Below are 19,459 nucleotides of genomic sequence, written 5' to 3'. Positions count from 1 at the left end.
ATTTCATATCACATATACTAATGAATGTTAAAACATTCTTTAAGGCATTAAGCAAGTTCATATGAGCATTCTAAGATTATTGGTTTGTAGGAGAAGATTGGACATTACAATTTGTATATACCATTAGGTCACCAAAGAAAATAAACACAAATCAACAACTTTATAAGCATTTTAACTTTCACTTTATCCGGATAGAATCGTTTAATTTTTTTGGAAAATAGATTTAAAATATGGATTTCAAATTATACATATTTATATTAATGAGACGAGTTCACATGATCCATAGTTACAAATAAAAATAATACTTTTGTTTTGAAAAAGTAATAATTTTTTTCTGAAACATGTCAGGTTGGAGATCAGAATTGAGCCGTGAGACGATTTCATTCTTAGAGTTTTTGTGATATTTTAAATCTATCGTATTTCGGATATTCTTTATTAGATTAGATTTATCCATATAATTAAAATAAATCTGAAATAGTTTTAAAATAATAATATTGAATTTAAAAAGCCCCTAATTTTATATTAGGTTTTGGCATTAAAAATTAAATGCCCATTATTTATTTAGTTACATAAATATATAAATAAAAAAAGTATCAAGGCTATCGGATGACGCCACGTGGACAAACTCTGAAAAATGGATGCAAACCTATTTATATTCCATGCTTTATTTACATCTGTGTTCCGCGGCTTCTCTCTCAATCCTCTCTGCGCCCCTAAATTGTCGTCCGCAAACCCTAAACCCTCATTGGTTCGTTCAATCTGCTCGGCTATCGATCTTGTTTTCTCTGATTTCTAGGGAAAAATCTGGGAAAATGGGGAGTTCATCCACAAGCAACGTTTATGTCCACGTCATTGAAGACGTTATCAACAAGGTACGCGATGAGTTCATCGACAACGGAGGCCCTGGCGAGGGTGTTCTGGCTGAGCTCCAAGGCGTAAGTGGTTATCTTTGTTGTTGGAATTGATTTTATTTCAATTTTCTTGAATCATCCGTGTGAAATCGTGCTTGCTGTGTTTTATTGGCGGGTTCTGCTAGGTAAGACAATGGAATCTTTGCGGTAATTTCGTGGTGGATGGGCGTTTTGTTTTAGTTTTTGGGCGTTTGAGATTGTTGGATCTGTAGCTGGAATATATGGGTTGGTGAATTTTGTGGTGGATTTTTGACAGTTGTGGGAGCTGAAAATGATGCAGTCTGGGGCAATAATGGGTCCCATTGACCGTTCATCAGGGCAAAAGACAGCGGCAGGGGGTCCTATCACTCCTAACCCTGTGCATGACCTCAACGTGCCTTACGATGGCACTGAGGAGTATGAAACTCCAACTGCTGATCTACTCTTTCCCCCGGTCAGACTTCTATATTTATTCGGAAGTTTTTTACTTTTTAGATTGTTTAATAGCAAGCATTGAAAGCTTTCATTTTTGGGAATTTGTAGACTCCACTGCAAACTCCTATGGCGCAGACTCCTTTGCCTGGAATGGCACAAACACCGTTGCATGGAGTAGCTCGGACTCCGCTTCCAGGAACTGATGTTGGTTCTTTGTTCGATGATTCTGTTGGTGGCACCCCGATCACCCCGAATGAGTTTTCATCTGCTAATAACAATGGCGGGGTTCCTGACATAAAAACTGGAGTTGGAAGACCTAATCCATATATGGTAAACATCTTTTGCTGAGCAATCTTTGCTGTCGCATCACGCATGGACATCATTTTTCTTTGTCCATTTTGAAGATTTGTTTCTTGAGTATAGGTCACTGATCACTCATTTCCAATTTCATGGATATATTTGGTGAAAAATATGTAAGATGGAAGCACACTTTAATACATAAGGAGGTGAGCATTTTCTCCATGTCTTTGGGTAGTTATTAAAACTAAAATTTCTTTTATTTACCCCTGCAGCAACCTCCTTCTTCTTGGTTGAATCAAAGGCCTCCTCTTGATGTGAATATTGGTGAGTGTAAGGACGAAAGCTTTGAAGCTAACCATTAAGTAATAATGACCAGATAACGATGTAAATGGTTGAATATTCTAACTAATAGTGTTACTCGACAAAATTCGTGAGTAATGTTCCATACTTCCATCTTCATGCATTAGTTCTGGTATTTTCCTTGTAGCTTATGTGGAAGGTCGTGAAGAAGTTGACAGGGGAGCTTCTCGTCAGCAAGCAACTCAGGTGACTGTTGTTTGTGGTTAGGATCTTTTAACTGTTTGCTATAGAATGTTATTATCGGAGACTTGTTCATGTTAATTGTTTAATTGATTTGAATGTATTTTCCTACTTGAAATTTGGTTTTCATTTAATGGATAAAATTTGGTTCTACAAAACCGATAGATCATAATTATGATTGCACTTTTCTTGAACAGAATTATATGATATCGTAATTTTTGTCCACACGTGACGCATGTGTGTTAGGTGTTGAAGGTTTGGAAGAGAGATTAATAAATAATGCTTTCCTTTTTTGTACCTTAATTTTCATAGAACCTAAAACTCTCATTTAACCAAGGCAACCTTGGCTCTCAAAAAATAAATTGTAAAATTGTTATATGTGAAGGATCATTAAGATGCTTTTTTTCTTTATCTAATCTTGTTTAAGTAATTTATTTTAATTGTGCAATCACTCCAGATGTAAACTCAAAATAGATTTCTTTTCTGTCGTTACTCCTTTAAAATTAAGAAAGGTCAATCAGCAATCAGCAAGAGTGCTTGATCAAACCTATCTTCAAAGTTAAGAGAATGCTCAAGCATGGAAATTTTGCTTTTCGGTTTTCTTTGCTGATGACACCATTGGGCATGATCATGACTACAACTAAACTTTGTGCTCGATATGCAAATAGAAACTATACATCTATATCCTCAGCTATCATTTAGAACTTAATGTCTATGCTTTTCTTATTTATCAGGGTTCGTTTCATGTTAGACGTCATTCAAATTAAGTTTGGGTTACAGGACAGCATTTACAGATCTTTTTAAACCATCTTCAGGAAATAACATGAACTGCCTTATTTTTGTTTCTTTATTCAGTCTTCTCAGGAAAAAAACCTTGGCCTTTATATCAACTATGTTATCTATACTTGTTAAGCTTTGAATGCCAAAAGATGATGCCATTTTCTCTCTTGGTTTTCCTTTCATTACACTTCGAACAATGCTGCTCTTTCACTCTAAGTTGAATCTCCAATCTAAAAGTGAGAGACTTATACAACTTGCCTTGTAAGCTGGCATATATATGCTGAATCTTGAATCTAAAAGTTAGAAACTTATAAAACTTGCCTTGTAAACTGGCAGTGATGCGCTGAATCTTCAATTTAAAAGTTATAGACTTATAAAACTTGCCTTGTAAACTGGCTTGGATAATTTGATATTGAACTCTGCACTGATTATTTTCTTGTAGTTGTTGCAAATCAACAAATCATGTATTACTATGGCGGTATAAAGTTGTTTTGGCACTTAAGAAGGTTGTCTGTACCAGTAAAGAAATAATTATGATGTAATCAAGCTCTAAGATGACATATTTTGAATAAATCCAGTTAGAAAACAAAATTCAACTGGGTAAGATCTGCCCCTGCCCATGAACGTTATGTCAGATTAAATTTAAAGGGAATGAGGATGAAAGTCCCTCATTTCCGCATATCTAATGGAACTTCTTTTTTGTTTGCTTAGAAGAGAAATGTGATGTTTATTAGAAATTCGGTAGATTTAAGAATGTTTAAAGATTTTTTGGATGTTGTGATGTTGCAATATGTTGACCTGATTTCTATACTGAACTTTTGGATGCATATTCTTTTCTCATTTGCTTTTTCCTTCATCTGAAAGTTGAATGCTGAAGAACCCATCTATAGCATGAAATGTAGATTATGGGAATTGTAGATCTTATTTACTCTATTTCTCCTGTATAATAATTTCCTTGTCTTAAATGTTTACTGAATTTTGCCAAGTATCAGATATAATCCTGGAGAAATAAATGCAGGATTTCCTTGTATCTTCTGGAAAACGGAAGCGAGGGGACTTCCCTCCACAATATCATGCAGGTGGATACATCCCACAGCAAGATGGAGCTGCTGACCTTCTATCAGATGCGCAAAAGGTAGATCCTTTTCTTATCGCATTAACCATTGGTATAAATTACCTTTGACCATCAAAGTTCTAAAAAAAAAAACTATTGCCAGGCTATATCTAACACAATTCCAAGGTCCCTGATGAACTCATGTTGCTTACTAAGATCTTCCGTTCTGCAATCCTAGTGGCACATCATAAATGCACATTAAGACGGTCTTCATTCCATAGCATGAACAAAACGTTGATTTCTGCCTTCCATTGTATCTAACCAAATAGCGTGGAATAGCGTGGTTGAGTCAGCTACCAAAATATTTCAGCAAACTTGGTTTGATAGTTTTATTAGCTTATATCTTAGATATATATGTGATAGAATTAACGATTGAATGTGTTAACTTATCTTATTTAATTATTATTTGAAATCAATGAATTAATCAATTACTAATATAACATTATTTTGCTAGTTATGTGCATTATTATTATTTTCACTGAATCTTAAAAATAATTATGATATTCTTATCATGCATTGAAACTAAAAAATGTTTTGGTATTATACTATTGATTTTGGTATTAGACAATTGTTACAGTTTGTTTGTTGGAAACCAAAATTTCAACTAATCTTTTGTTAACACCTACCTATGTTTTGGTTCAGGTGATTGTGTCGTGCAGTTCCTTCTTGTGAATCCTTCTTTTCTTTTGAGATACCAAATCTCTCTTCTCCTCAATATTTAGTTGGTTTCCTAGTAATCACTAATCAGTGTTTAGCTTGAAAGGTTATCCTTTAATGTTATCCCTATAAATAAATATTCAAAGGTTGTGCTTGTTTTAGTTTCAAGAAAAAATTTCCTTTTCCATGAAGTAAAAACAAACAATTATCCAAAATTTCCAGCGGTTCACTTTCACCCTATTTCAAATTCTCCTATACATATATTTTTTAAATTCAACCTTTTATCTATCTGAATAATAGCTCTAGTAATGTATTACGACTCCGTCCCAAATATATAGTCTTGTTTGTTTTTCACATATATTAAGGATATCACTGAAAAGGCAATTATACAAACAAATTTCCTATTTTATTCTTATTTAATGAGTGCTTTATGGTAATAATAAAAATTGTTGGAAGTAGCTAATGTATTAAATAGTGGTATATTAGTAAAAGAAATAAATACAACTAAATATAGATTCTTGGCAATATATTTGGGGCAAGAAAAAAATATATGAAGTCTATTTTTTTTTATGCCGGGAGTATATTCCAACTAAATATAATATATTATAAAATTTTAAAATATTCGTGTATCATTAAAAACTAAATAATCCAATATATTCGTACGGTACAGTACATTTAATGTATAGAAAACATATTTTATTGATGAAAACAAGACCAAGTATGCATAACTTTCCACGACTCAGTTTTGAGAAAAATGGAACAAAACTATTAATTGCCAAAACAAATTTATGCACACGATTGGCTTGATGTGCATCCTTCAGACAATTTTCAACTCTTCATTCGTATTTTTTGTTTAGTTCTTGTGATAAATGTAGGCATGTAAAATTAGCTTCTGGTATTGCATCTCCTTTCAGTATTTATGTCGATCGACTTCCAGCACTTCAATAGCAGTAAAGTGCGATCCTTGAAATTAAGGGACCTTCTCTTTGAGACGATGACTCTTAGAGTGGTTATTTTTTGTTAGAGTACTTCATCTTCCCATTCTGGAGAAAATAAATGTGCCTTTGGATTGATTAGGTGAAATTTAATCTGTCGCATTGTCTGTGCTTGATCTCCAGATAATACTTGTGTTGTTATCTGATAGTGTGATATATTTTCTCTGAACAAAGATAATAAAATTATAGAGTAGGAAACTATAAATGATATTCACAAAAATGGGGGCAGATGTGAAAGATTGACTATCAGTCATTTGTTATTAACTTCTTTTTATCCTTTTTTGTTTGTTTTTGTGATAAGGATAAGGTGTACATATTTCTATCCTTTCATGGTTCTATTGGTACAATTATGACAGGAAGAAAGGGGCACATTGTGATGTTATTTTATGCCTGGCCTAAGGTTCACATCTTCCCCGAGAACCACATTCCCTATTTTTTAATGCCATTGGTAGTGCTATTTAGTGGAATTGTCATCTGAACTCTCGTTGTGAGTTGTGAGGAAAACTGTTAAATTTACTGATTCAGTGGCATTTCAATTGGCTGCTGGGCTGATTGGCATTGAAAGTAGACTGTACTAGCCTCTTCAACCAGCTGTTGTCTTTTATGATGATTGTCTAATTGTAGTTCATAAAAGTGCATATGGTGATCTTATTCAAGTCATGATCACAGTGGATGATGGTTATTGGTGATTGTGATTTCTGAAACCTGCGTCTGATTTTCTAACCCAAACAGCTGTTAAATATATTTCAACTGTCTAGATATCTGATCTACCCTACTGCAGGTTCATTAATGTTGGGAAAGGATTTAAGTGATATATTTCTTCGTTTTTTTGAATATAAACTACCACAGTTCATAGGACATCCAATAAATAAAGCAGGAAACATACTGAAAAAAATGGATTATGATCAAGAAGAAAGAACTAAAAATCTGATTGGACTCTCATTCCTACAAATTAGGGGTATATTGACTGAAATTGGGTGTTGGATTTGGTTTTCCAGAAATTAAATATCATGGCCATTTGACAGGTGGTTCAAGTGAGTGTTCAACAAACGCTATCTAGGATTCCACAGTTAGATGGCCCCATACCTGATCCATACGATGATGTGCTTTCTACGCCCAATGTGAGTTTAATATCAGCATCAGCAATAGTAATTTGCATTGTTATCAGCTCACCACATCATCACTATGAAGCAATTAATCTGTAACTATGTATGATCTATCTCGTGCCCTTGTTGACATCTAGTTTACGCGCTCTAGATGAAGTTTATGTTGTGTTATGGCAATGTGCTGAAATTTTACCTTGATTTGGATTGCAAATACATTTCCTTGTATTCCTTCTTGTTGAGCCATATGATGCGGGCATATCTATCAATTTATTTTCATATTTTTATTTTTACTGATACTGACTGTGAACCCTGATACTGACTGTGATAAGTTCAATTCTTCATTAGCTCACCCTAATGATTTTGGGATATATTTTCGGCACATAGTAGGCAAATTAGTATTCCAGATCTTTAAACCATCACTATATTACATTGTGATACTGGAAAGATGTGTAATTGAATCTTTGGATCGGAGGTCCGAGGTTGGTGAGTGGGGGCTCAAAGTTGTTGCCTTGGAGGTTAGGCATCCATCTAGGATGGTAACATTATAAACTCACTTTTATCTCTATATGTGTTTTTGCTTTTATATTTCATAAAATATTGATGATTGATAAAAACCTAATAGATTGTCTCCAGGATGGAGGAGATGCAGACAAGCTAACATGCTTTCTTTATTGAATTTAATAAAGGAGACTGATCATTAAAGGTTTTTTTTAATCAATAATTCCACCTTATGATATAAGTACATGTCTTGTCTCTTCAAGGGTTTAAATCTTTATATGACTTTCGGTCATGGAAAGTATGGATTATTAATTTTAAGTTATAAAATAAAATAAAGTGTGCTTTCTGTGAATTAATTTTATGCATCACTGTTTTAAGGCAATTATATTCAATAGCTATTGTGGCTAATGAAATAAAATATCTTGTAATCCTTATTCCTGTTACCCCTCACATCTTTTAGACAGGTTCAGGGAACTTCAATATTTAGCCTGATGGTGCAAACAATTGAATAATTTTACTATTAAGATAAACCATCTACGTTGAACAGTTAGCTTGAGCTGATTTGCATTCTTTTATCCCGTAAATCATGCACGAAAGCAATTTGGTGGCAAGCATATTTTGATGTGCAACAGATGTCTAGACATTTGCTGAGACATATATATATTTTTTAATTATCTAATTCTCTATTTATCTTTGAAAAAGTGAGATCAATTTGAACTTTACTCAAACGACCTTAGAAAATAAGTGTCAGTTGGTAATAGTTTGTTTGAACTTTGGTTGATTTGATGATATAGTTTACGCCATGGTTACCCCGGTTGTGCCCTATTGCCTTGATTTTGGTTTTTTCAGAAATTTATATACTGTTGTTTTCAGAAATCTTTATTTAATGTCCATTCTTGTGGAGCTATTAAACCTGTGTGTGCATCTCCTTAGTGTTGCAGATTGAATGCATTGTATCATGGGAAGTAAATCTGTTTTGACTGATTAGCCATCAGAACATGGTGGTTTTTGTTTTACTCTATTGTGGTACTTTTTAGTAATCACCGCACACTTTAAATTGAAATTTTTTCCCTTGTTTGAATAGGCGATAGCGTTTTTTAATCAACAGTTTGTACCAGTTTTTAGAAGGACGAGTTTATATTTGTGTTGTAATGCAGTGGTAGGAAATCATTACTTTACATTCATTGAAGAAAATAATCTTCTTTTTTGTCTTGAACCACTGTAACATTTATCTTGTGTGTGTATCGTTCGCCGACAGCCACTTTTTCACTAGGAACTTGTTTGCTTAATTCTGACTTGTAGATCTATAATTATCAAGGAGTTGTCAATGAAGACTACAATATAGTGAACACCCCTGCACCAAACGGTACACTATTATAGTTTAACAGCTTGGCCCAAATTAAAGTATCTGTGCTTCAATTTCAATTTTCCAACTATCTGCATTTTTAGATATGCTAGCTGCAACTCCTGCTCCTGTTCAAAATGATACTGGGGATGATGATGATGATGAACCACTGAATGAAGACGACGACGACGAGTTGGATGATGATGTTGGCCAAGGGGAAGACCTGAACACGATGCATTTGGTTCTGGCTCAATTTGACAAGGTACCAATTTGAATAGTACTTTTCCTACAAATATACAGATCTAAATCGTTGAGATATCCCACCGATAGAATCATTCTAAAATTAATATTGGTTCCTATATAGGTGACAAGAACCAAGAGCAGGTGGAAATGCATGTTGAAGGATGGTATCATGCACATAAATAACAAAGACATTTTGTTCAACAAGGTGTTTTTTTGTTCCCCTTTCTCATTTAAATTTCGACTTTTATTTATCATCTATGCACGTATTAGATTCTCTCTAGTATTGGAATGGAGAAAAAATTTTTTCAAATGTGTTGTTTCTTATTCAGGCAACAGGAGAATTCGACTTCTGATTTTGATGGTGTAGGCTCAAGTTGCTTAATGGCCAGACTGCTCAGAAGAAAATTTGAGTTATTTACGATCTTCTTCAATCGTCTTTTTCCTCTCATGGATTGAAAACTTGATGGCATTTAAATGAGTTTCTTCATGTGCTCCAGTGTATGATTTTATAAGTGTAAAAACCTTGATCTGGTCTAACACTTCATATACTGTGTCAGTGAAAACCTTGATCTGGTTCGACATTTTGTCAGTGATATTCATTCACCTTATCTTCCTCCATTATAATCTTTTCTTTTGATGTGTCACTATAGTTTCTTAATTGGTTTTTCTTTAAAGATATTATTGTAATTTGTAACGTCTGAAAATCAGTCCACGTAGACCGCATGCATGAAAGTTATTAAATTGTTAAAATATTTTAATTAAATGATTTTGGATGCATGAATGATATATTTTATGTAACTAAATGTTTTATGTGACTAAATGTTGAATTGTGTAATTTTGTTCGATTGCATAATTTAAAGATTTTCAGACGAATATCGGTGGTTGACCGGGTATGGAGGGTCGGAGACGATTAAGGTGTCAAAAATTTAAAAGTTTTATTTTTATTTTTAGTAAAAAAATATTTAATTTAAATAATTTAAGAATTTTCATATTTTTAAGATCAAATTTAAATTAATTAGTGAGAGAAAAAAAATTATGTATTTTATAAGAGATTTTTTAAGAAATAAATATTTTTAAATTTTTTAATTTGAGACTTAATGATTTTTATTGATCTTAATACGCATGATTTATTAATTAAAAATTAGGGTTAACCAAGCACCTTCATTAAGTAATTAGAAATCCTTTTTTATATACATAATATAAAAGTCCTAACCCTAAACACACACACACGATACTCTTAAACACCTACAAACACACACACACAATTCACATGAATTGAACGAGGAAGTGGCCGAAACTTGAGTTCCTTGGCTTTTGAGATTTTGAATTTTTTTCTCATTCGATCTTCGATTTTCTTCATCCTTCTTTCTTCCAAAAACGAACACCCGACTCCCTTGTATTATAAGGTGGGTTTTTTTATTTAAAAAAGAGTAGAAATCATCCTCGACTTGTCACCGACGTTCCACCGCTTCGATATTCGTATTTCGAGCGTTTTAAACGTAAATGCATTTTTTTTCAAACATTTCTTTATGCACCATTCAATCTATAATATTGCATGTATTTGATTTTGTGTGAAAAGGTCATAAGGATGATGGTTTTAAGTTTTATACATATGAATCTAATGTTTTCACAAAGAAATTATTGACGTTTTTGAGAATTGTTGAAGGAGAGATGCAAACCAAGGGATTAAAGTGGAGAATTAAACATTTAGGAGTATGTTTTGAAGGTTAAGAATCAAAAGAGGGGCTGGAAGGGGGCTAATTAAACTGATTCCGTCGATTGTTCTGGAATCCTTGTGCTAGCATGCTCAAACTCAGATACATATATAGCGTAATCATCACGAGATTTAAATTCCAGAAAGGTGATTGCTAACCAACAAGTGAAAGGAGAGAAACGCAAGGAGAGAGTGTATGAGAAGATTAACTATGGGAATCCTAGCAATTTGACCCGAAAAAATGAACTAGTAAAGAATGAGAAAAATAGAACTTGATCGAAAATATTCTTTGACATAATTAACAGAAATGATCTGGGAGACAATTCATCTGCAGCTCTAAGAAAAAGACATTATATATTGATTGATAGGGTGGATAATTGCTGATATTATATTGTTTTGAGGCTGGAGACAGTGACGGACCTATGCTTGGCCCGTCCTAGGCTGTAGCCCAGCCCAAATTTTTTTTTACAAGGAGTTATAGAGATTCGAATCAATTCTAATTTTTTTTGGTAAATATATATAGATATTTAAGCATAGTCTATTTTTTTTAAAAATTATCACGGTACAAATAATTCATGAAAGTTAATATCTAGAATACATATTTAAATTTTACATTGAATAGATGTAGATTTTCGATATTTCAAAAAGGGGTTTGGTGCAAATAACTCATAAAAGTAATAAATTTATTTTATCAATTCGTTGATTTAATAGTATTTAATTTTGAAAATACATTTAAAATATATTAAAAATAATTTTAAAATGTAATCTAAGTGAAACTTGTCTTATATTACACGGATTACATATTAATTTAAATAACATATAAATTTTGAAAAACGATATTGATTAAACTTCTTTTTTGAAAATTAACTCTCATATTTCGAATACGCTAGGAACAATAGGTTTTTTTTTAAAAAAAATATCAAAGTCATTTTGCTAACTATTTTCATATTAATATCTTATATTTGATATATATATATATAATATAAATTAACTTATTTTTAACTTAATTTCTTCCTATATATATAAATTAACTTATTATATTAAGTTCAAGCCCACCTCAATTTTAATTTCTGAATCGTCCCTGGCTGGGGGGTTCCCTAGTTTTTGAGTTTGAGTTAGATACTTGAAAATTTTAAAATATGGGGTATATATATACTGGATTTTTAAGTAATAGGGCGAGTAAAATGAATAAGGAAGTGCTTGAAGTCACTATTGGAATTCGATCAGTTTAAGTTGCTACTGTTTTTTTTTTTTTTTTTGGCAAAAAGGATTAAACAGCCAAACAGTCTTCTGCTGTTAAGACATGAAACCATGATAGCACAACTGAAAAATAGTCATCAGGTGAAGAATCCAAACATTTAGCTGCTTGTTAGAGTTGAGGTGGAGCATCATCTAACGCATGAAAAACTGACATGAAAATTTGTTATGTGACGATTTTATTTACTCGTCAATATTTTGGTGTATGCTCCTTGATGCAACCTACTATAAGAACTCAAACCACATAATCCTTATCAACCTGATAGAAATCATTTTTGGACTCACAATGTTTGCTGTGATTTACTCCTAACAAATGAATTTTACCCGTATGAGGTGAGAGAGGCTCACCAACCTATGCAACACTCCATGACTTCTGTTGAGTATATATGGATCAGTAGAATGTGAATTATGTAGCTTACTAGAACTTGAGTACACACGCGATGAAAACAGAATTCTTGTAATAGCATCCGTAGAATAACGTTGTCAGAAGAAAAAAATTTTGTGCTTCTGACATAATTCTTGACAAGAACTATGAGAATTCACAGATGAAGATGTAATTAGATTTCATTTATGCCTACCCGTTTCCTGATGGAGTCTAACACATCCAATCTTGGGACAAGTCCAAGGAGTATCTTGAACTTAAATATGAATTGGAGAAATTGTAATGTAAAGAACATTTTTGTGGGTAATATTTAAATTAATCATACTTGACATAAGGATGGGCCTTGGTTGAATCATTGTAAACAGAAAACATTCATAGTTTCTTCTGTAAAACACTTTGTTTTTTACTACATATGTAAAGCAAGGAAGCTAGACTATTCCTTGCATGATTTTTCTCCTACCAAACTACATGTTCTTCTAAAAGCATGAGACTAGATGTAATCTGGGTGTATAAATGTATTTGGTTAGGGGGAAAAGAGAAGCTAAATCTAATAGGAACTAGGTAGCAACTGATTCTTTGGGACTTGTGATCGTCAAGAAAATCAGTCTTAAATTGGTTTGTAGTTTTCTTCCTAGATTTTTTTCTGCATGCTCCGTAACAAGAAATCCGCAAGTGTTTCAATAGCTATAACTAAACCTAAAATTCCAAAAGAGTAGTGTCTTAACTGATAACGCAGATACATTGTTCTTTTATTTAAATACCACTTTTTTTTTGCCGATAAATTTATACAAAAGAATGAACAAGTATGTGAACTACCTTCGTTGACGGTGTTTTGAAATTAGGATATGACGCGAGTAGTTAGCACTAGCAGATTTGGAAATTTTCGAGGGATGTGTATCGGTTGATATTCAATTCTTTTGAGTGAAAGTTGGAGTATATAAAAAAAGGGGCAAGCATAAGTTGAGCCTTATGCCTTTGCCATCGAGTTAAATTGCTCTTCATGCCAAGAAATATCGGTCATCTGAGATTTTGGAAAGTGATGGACATTAGGCTTATAGTATGGCATTACAGCTTTATCTATCTAGCATTCACAATGTTTTTCCACATATTGTTACTGAGTAGATATGTGGCAAATCCATCACATATTTTGGATCCAACAAAATTTCAACTCCAAGAAAATCTATTATATGTGGAGCAACTGCTCATGATTTTGGATTGTGAAGAAAAGACATTCAGGAACAAATTCATTCCACTTGTGTTAGTACAATGACAATGACAAGAAACAGAAGAAGACACTTGGGAACTTGAAAGTCTTATACGCTCTGATTATCGCTACTTGTTTTAAATTATATCATGTGATGTACTTTATTTAAATTGTTTCAATGTCCCCAGTTGTGGTTTTGAGGACAAAATCTTTTTATCAGGGGATGTAATAACACATTTTAGTTATAATAAAGTATTGTTTAAACATGATTGTGATGTTAATTACTGAGAAAACTTGAGCAATTAAACAGCAGACAGTTCTGAACCACTGAAGACGAGTTCAGATCTACCAAATAGCTAGGAACTTTAGAAGGACAATCTGGAACTTCTGAAACAATCCAACTAGCACAACATCAACACGTCCAATGAACATCAACACGCAACAATTCGGAACTTCCGAACCCAATATCAGAGCTTCCGGAGACAACTTCATCTAGGGGAGAAAACATCTTTGTTGGCAAGTGGCACATACGTTCAGAACTTCCGAACTCAGTCTATAAATAGGCCATTAGAATTTCAGATTCTTTCCATAACTTGTAAAGCTTCCTCTCGAATTTAGGATTTTTTGAGCTTTTCTGATAGAATTCTATATACGAGGAAAGTTGTGGAGTGTTCATGGAGTGGGCAACAACTTAAGGATCGTGCTACAAAGCTATCATCCCGGAAGGCTATTGACAGACGAAGGTATGACCCGAAAGCCTTAGTCATAGTTTGTGGATAAGGAATAAGCAGCTAAGAACATGTAGGAAGTAATACATTTCTTTTGGTTATGATGTCAGGATTGGAACGTAAACACCACCAGACCAGTTTTAGAGGTATGTAAGCACTGACTGAGATGGTCAGCTGAGTGAGTATACATGTGTTTATGTTGCAATATACTTTCCATTGTATAATGCATGATTTCCTTGGTTGATCAGGTGCCAAAAGCCACATATTGATGCTATGACACATAATGCTACAGTGAACTAGGATATTTCAGGGCCAAGATCATGACGAGTGTGTGAGAGCTACCCCGTATTTATGAAAGATTAGATACAACACGTTGAAGAGCTTTAAACTGAGCATGAAATTTAAATATTGATCCATGATCACCACTTCATATTCATGCATTGTATATAGGTTTGTGCACTCATGCATTACGTATTGAGCGATGGTCCTCGCACCTTTGCTTTTATCTTAGGCATTGCATTCCCACAGAGCATGTCCCAGGCGAAGACAGAGCCATAAATTTATTTAAGGGATGGCTAAATTTTTTGAACAAATAAAATGCATTGAATATATAAAATGTAATAATTCAATTTCACCTATTTAAGTGAAGCCCGATGATGTTTTATAGCATAATATTCGCAATAGTAGAATCTACATCGATTTTCATTGCAAGTTTCCACTCATTTAAAATTGTGTTTCAACCAATGCCTAGGATAAAATTTATTTGGGCTATGAAAATAGAGAAAAAAAATATTTTTATGAAAAACTTACCTATCCTGGGCCAAAGCAGGTCTGTGCTACAACTCAATCCTGCCACCCCTTCTCTCCACCTTTGGTCTCAGATTGGACGAGCCAGGCGGATAAGGCAAGGCCTAGGCGAGATCAGACCCAGTTTTCGTCAAGGAAGAGAGTATCAGTTTTATGTACTGTTGGCTTAGAATGTTATGTTGGGCACTTTGTATTATGTCATTTCGATTGGGTTGTAATAAATAACATTTCTGGTACTTCCTTTGTTTACTTGATTGTAAGATTATGTTTAATTAATTTTTTATTATTCATGCTTAAATTTAATCAGTAGTACTAGCTTAGGTAAGAGCGCTACATATATTGTGGACTGATAACAATTTTAACCTGCTTTCAGTAAACACAAGAGATTACTAATTCATTGGTTCAAAGGTTTGTTTCATGTATGTATTTGTTAGGGTTAAATAATCGTCTTTGCTGGGTAAAACAATCAAAATGTGGAGCCGAAGCTACTTTATAATTTAAAATATTTGAGTTGCACCGTTGCCACAAGCTATATCTTTTATTAATGTGGAAAACACTAGGTCCTATAATTGATATCAGAGGCAGTGTCACAAGTTTAATTTCCATTGAGAGAGATTGTTCGGGATGCAATAACCCTGCTGAGTAGATAGATCAAAGCGTGACGCTTGAGCCGCTCTACAGCTTAAAAGATTTGAGTTGGAAAATTACCACAATTTGTAGCTTTTGGTAAAGATGCAATCACTCGGTTCAACAATATTCAATGAAAGACATGCGCTAAATTATTTTCAGTGTGCTATAAACATTAATCTATATTAATGAAACACAATTTTAAAAAATAAACAAAAGTTCACATTCTATTTTTAAGTTCTAATTCTCACCTTAATTTTGTGGAATTTTGGTTTAATTGAAGTAGTAAGATGAAAAATGCTTACAGAGTGTAGAGTGTGTTGAACCAGGGAATAACGACCACATTTCCTTGTTTACTAAGAAAGTGTTGGGAAGAAAAGGGTCTGGGAAAACCAGACCCGCACACCATCACGTGGAAAGGGTAATCAAAAGATTTCAATATTTTTAATTACGTATACAACTGAAGGAGATCGAATTAGATGTGGTTATTAGGAAATAGGAGCGAAAAACATTGAAAACTACAACACTGTAAAATTGTATCAGACAAATCAAAGTAAAAAAATCAAGTATACTGGAAATATGATATGTTGGATTGCAATTCCTTGATTTTGGAGATAAAAACAATATCTAACTGTTACAGAATCCAACCGTCTTTCCATGTATTTACATGTACCAGATCGAAGTTTGATAAGTCTAACCACACTGCCTTGTACAACAAGAATACTCAATACTGGACCATATAAGTGCTCAACCAAATGATATGTCCAGCCGGTATAAGTCAAACTGGACTATCTCTGTATCAAACCGGAATTTTTTAAGCCCAATCTGACTTTGAAAATCTAATGCTTTTGGTCTTTGAGTTGGACTTCACAAAATTCAAGGCAATCCTACCTACTAGCTCGGTTATATCAGAAGAACTTTTTGACCAATTATACACAAGAAACAAGGCTATTAAGATACCAGAATGTCTCCTAATAGGACATAGAATTGTTGTTGTCTTCTCTCTCATAAGTATCAACTTTTCAGAGCCGTTTGGCAAGGCGCCACCGATAATTTAATCCAACATATGATGAATCAAGAAATAACTTAAACAAATATTTTTTCTGCATCAGATAAAGCAAAAATTTGAACTTTGCAAAGTTTTGAATGTTAGAATCAAGAGCATCTATACATCGAGTGTTTCTTCATTAATTTGAAGCCGCCGAACAACTTACAAGTCTACAAGCACTCAATTTTCTCAAGATCTCCAAGGCCACTCATTTGAAATATTCTTAAACTGCTTACAGGCTCTCACGTTCAAGTGATCATCAAGGATAAATTAGGGCGTCTCACAACTTCTAATTTTTTTTTAATCACATCTGAGAGTTGTTGAATCAGTTGAATCTAAGGATTCATTTACTTCTAAATTTGTTATATTGTTTATTAATGGCACTCATAGTTTCAATTTAGGCAAATGATAACTCCTAAATTGAAGTGGGTTTGTACAAGCCACTGTAAAACCACAATCTTCTAGTGGATTTCTTATTAAGTGGAAGAAAGAAAGATATACAAGGATTTAACCTTCGAACTTCCATAAAAATCTATCGTGTTGCTTATTTTATCGTATTTATTATTATTCAGTTTATATTGTTAAAATCTTAGTATAATCATTGATTATACCATTATCTAGATCCAGCTGGGCCTTTTTGCCCTTTTAAAATCACTCTTAAGTGGTCCAGTTGTATCTGTCTGATCGAGAAAATAACTTTTACAGTTAACCACTATTGAGTTGGGATCGAGAACCATCTCAAGCTCAAATATTCTTAAAAGATTTTAAAAATTTATTCACCCTCTCTAAACTTGATCCTAACAAATGATGTCAGAGTTAGTATTATTGACTTCATTTAACAAGATTCTTATATTCTTAATATAAGATCACAATGACTGTATATTTGTACGTAGTCACATCTTTCTGCTCAGGATGATGACTTATGGTACGTGATCACCGAAGGTCCCATGAATATCCTCAAAGCCAATATTGTTGTTGCAATTACTGAAGGTGGTGCTTAGATGGCGGATAAGAACCGATCTGAGTGGACCAATGAGGACAAGAATAAGGCCAATCTAGATAAATTTTCGACAAAAAACTAGACAATAACATATTTTAGCAAGATCAAAATGTGCTCAACATCTAAGGAGACTTGGGAGAATTTTAAGAAAAGAATGACCATACCGAAGAAAACAAATTCAGGTAATGCATAAGTTTGACAGTGCCAAGATGAAACAATGAGATTGAGAACCATCTCAAGCTCAAATATTCTTAAAAGATTTTAAGAATTTATTCACCCCTCTAAACCTGATCCTAACAAATGATATCAAAGTGAGTATTATTGACCTTGATATAAACATATTCAAATGGCTTCATTGAACAAGATTCTTATATTCTTAATATAAGATCACGATGACTATAAATTTTTACGTAGTCACATCTTTCTGCTCAGGATGATGACTTATGAGACGTGATCATTGAATGTCCCATGAATATCCTTAAAGCCAATATTGTTTTTGCAATTACTGAAGGTGGTGCTTAGATGGTGGAAAATAACCGATCTGAGTGGACCAATGAGGACAAGAATAAGGCCAATCGAGATAATGTGGCCGATTAAATTTTTGACAAGACACTAGACTAGAACATATTTTAGCAAAATCAAGATGTGATCAACATCTAAGGAGACTTGGGAGAATTTTACTCAGTTATGAGAAGAGAATAACCAGACCAAAGAAAACAAATTCATTAGGGTCATGCATAAGTTTGACAGTGCCAAGATGAAAGAATGGGAAACCCTAAATGACTTTGATGATGGTTTTGTAGTATTTTTATTTAACTTTCCGCTTTGGGAAAAGAATATACTAATTTGCTTTGAACTTGATCCAAGTTTGGCCATGAGAATGAGACATAAAGACAATGTCCATGAACGAATCAAAAGAACGTAAAAATCTTGTGCAGCATGATCCTTTTGAATAATTTGAAGGTCTATGAGTTTTATCTGGACATCCGGATAAAAGAAAAACCATATAAATCCTAACCAACCAAAGCTCTAGCCGCAGTTGTTGTTGCCTCGCCGATCACAGAGGAGGCTCCATGAAAGAAATTTGCAGAAAATCTTAAAAATGAAGCTATGTTATTTTTTGTCATAAAGTTCGGTAAATTTATGCGCAGAAATCAATCTAATTTTTTTAAATTATATTAAAAAAAGAACCAATCAGAAGATGATCAAGCCTTTTTTAATTTTACTAAGAAGGGCATTCTATTGCAGATCAGAAAGATGACAAGAAGTCATTCAAGAATAAAAGTGACCAGAAAATGGTTGTTGGTGAGGAAAGTAAAAGAAAAGAAGACAAGTAGTCATTCAAGAAGAAAAGTGACCAGAAAACCGATAAAGAAAAAGCAATCCCCACCTTCTCTGTAACCCTCCATTAGACCGGAGGAAATAGCAGCTGTCTTTCCCTCTCAAGCGGACAACTGCTGCTTACATGTCCGATTCGGTAGGCTGCAACTGCGAGTGGTTGTTGGTTAGGAAAGTAAAAAAAATGTTCTGACACAGATTCAGAAACATCCAGTTCAAAAACCTCATCAAGTGAATGTAGTGACCAAAGTTACATTTTATGTAATTAAATGCTAAAACATGAATAAAAAGTCATTAATTAATCAAAATGAAGTAACTAAGCCACAAAAGGATCGGAAACACTGAAGTGAGATCGGACCATCCGAAGAGTATGAACCTTCTAAACATAGATCAGACCAACCGAACTCACAGTTCCATCAAGATGACTTATGTGTCAAAAGTGCATCGACAC

At 33.5% G+C, this 19,459-nt stretch overlaps 1 protein-coding gene across 1 annotated transcript; it reads left to right on the top strand.

The window, feature by feature from the left end:
- The first annotated feature begins 682 nt into the window (after positions 1-682).
- On the top strand, positions 683-9,521 carry LOC142534153 (transcription initiation factor IIA large subunit-like). Its single transcript, XM_075641075.1, has 11 exons — positions 683-935; positions 1,168-1,344; positions 1,434-1,655; positions 1,898-1,949; positions 2,113-2,171; positions 3,964-4,080; positions 6,737-6,832; positions 8,618-8,681; positions 8,765-8,922; positions 9,025-9,108; positions 9,233-9,521. The coding sequence occupies exons 1-11, from the start codon at positions 813-815 to the stop codon at positions 9,254-9,256; spliced, it is 1,176 nt and encodes a 391-aa protein (XP_075497190.1). The 5' UTR covers positions 683-812; the 3' UTR covers positions 9,257-9,521.
- The last annotated feature ends 9,938 nt before the right edge of the window (positions 9,522-19,459 follow it).

Source organism: Primulina tabacum, unplaced genomic scaffold (genome assembly GCF_025594145.1).
Source record: "Primulina tabacum isolate GXHZ01 unplaced genomic scaffold, ASM2559414v2 Contig390, whole genome shotgun sequence".
NCBI classification, from domain to species: domain Eukaryota; kingdom Viridiplantae; phylum Streptophyta; class Magnoliopsida; order Lamiales; family Gesneriaceae; genus Primulina; species Primulina tabacum.
Note: the sequence above shows the minus strand (reverse complement) of the source record. Positions and strands in the feature narration are given on the sequence as shown.

Excerpts from the sequence above, each read along its gene's own strand:
- LOC142534153 (XM_075641075.1), top strand. The coding sequence starts at position 813 with ATGGGGAGTTCATCCACAAGCAACGTTTATGTCCACGTCATTGAAGAC. Across the intron at positions 1,950-2,112 it reads TCCTCTTGATGTGAATATTG|CTTATGTGGAAGGTCGTGAA; the intron begins GTGAGTGTAAGG and ends TTTTCCTTGTAG. Across the intron at positions 8,923-9,024 it reads TTCTGGCTCAATTTGACAAG|GTGACAAGAACCAAGAGCAG; the intron begins GTACCAATTTGA and ends GTTCCTATATAG.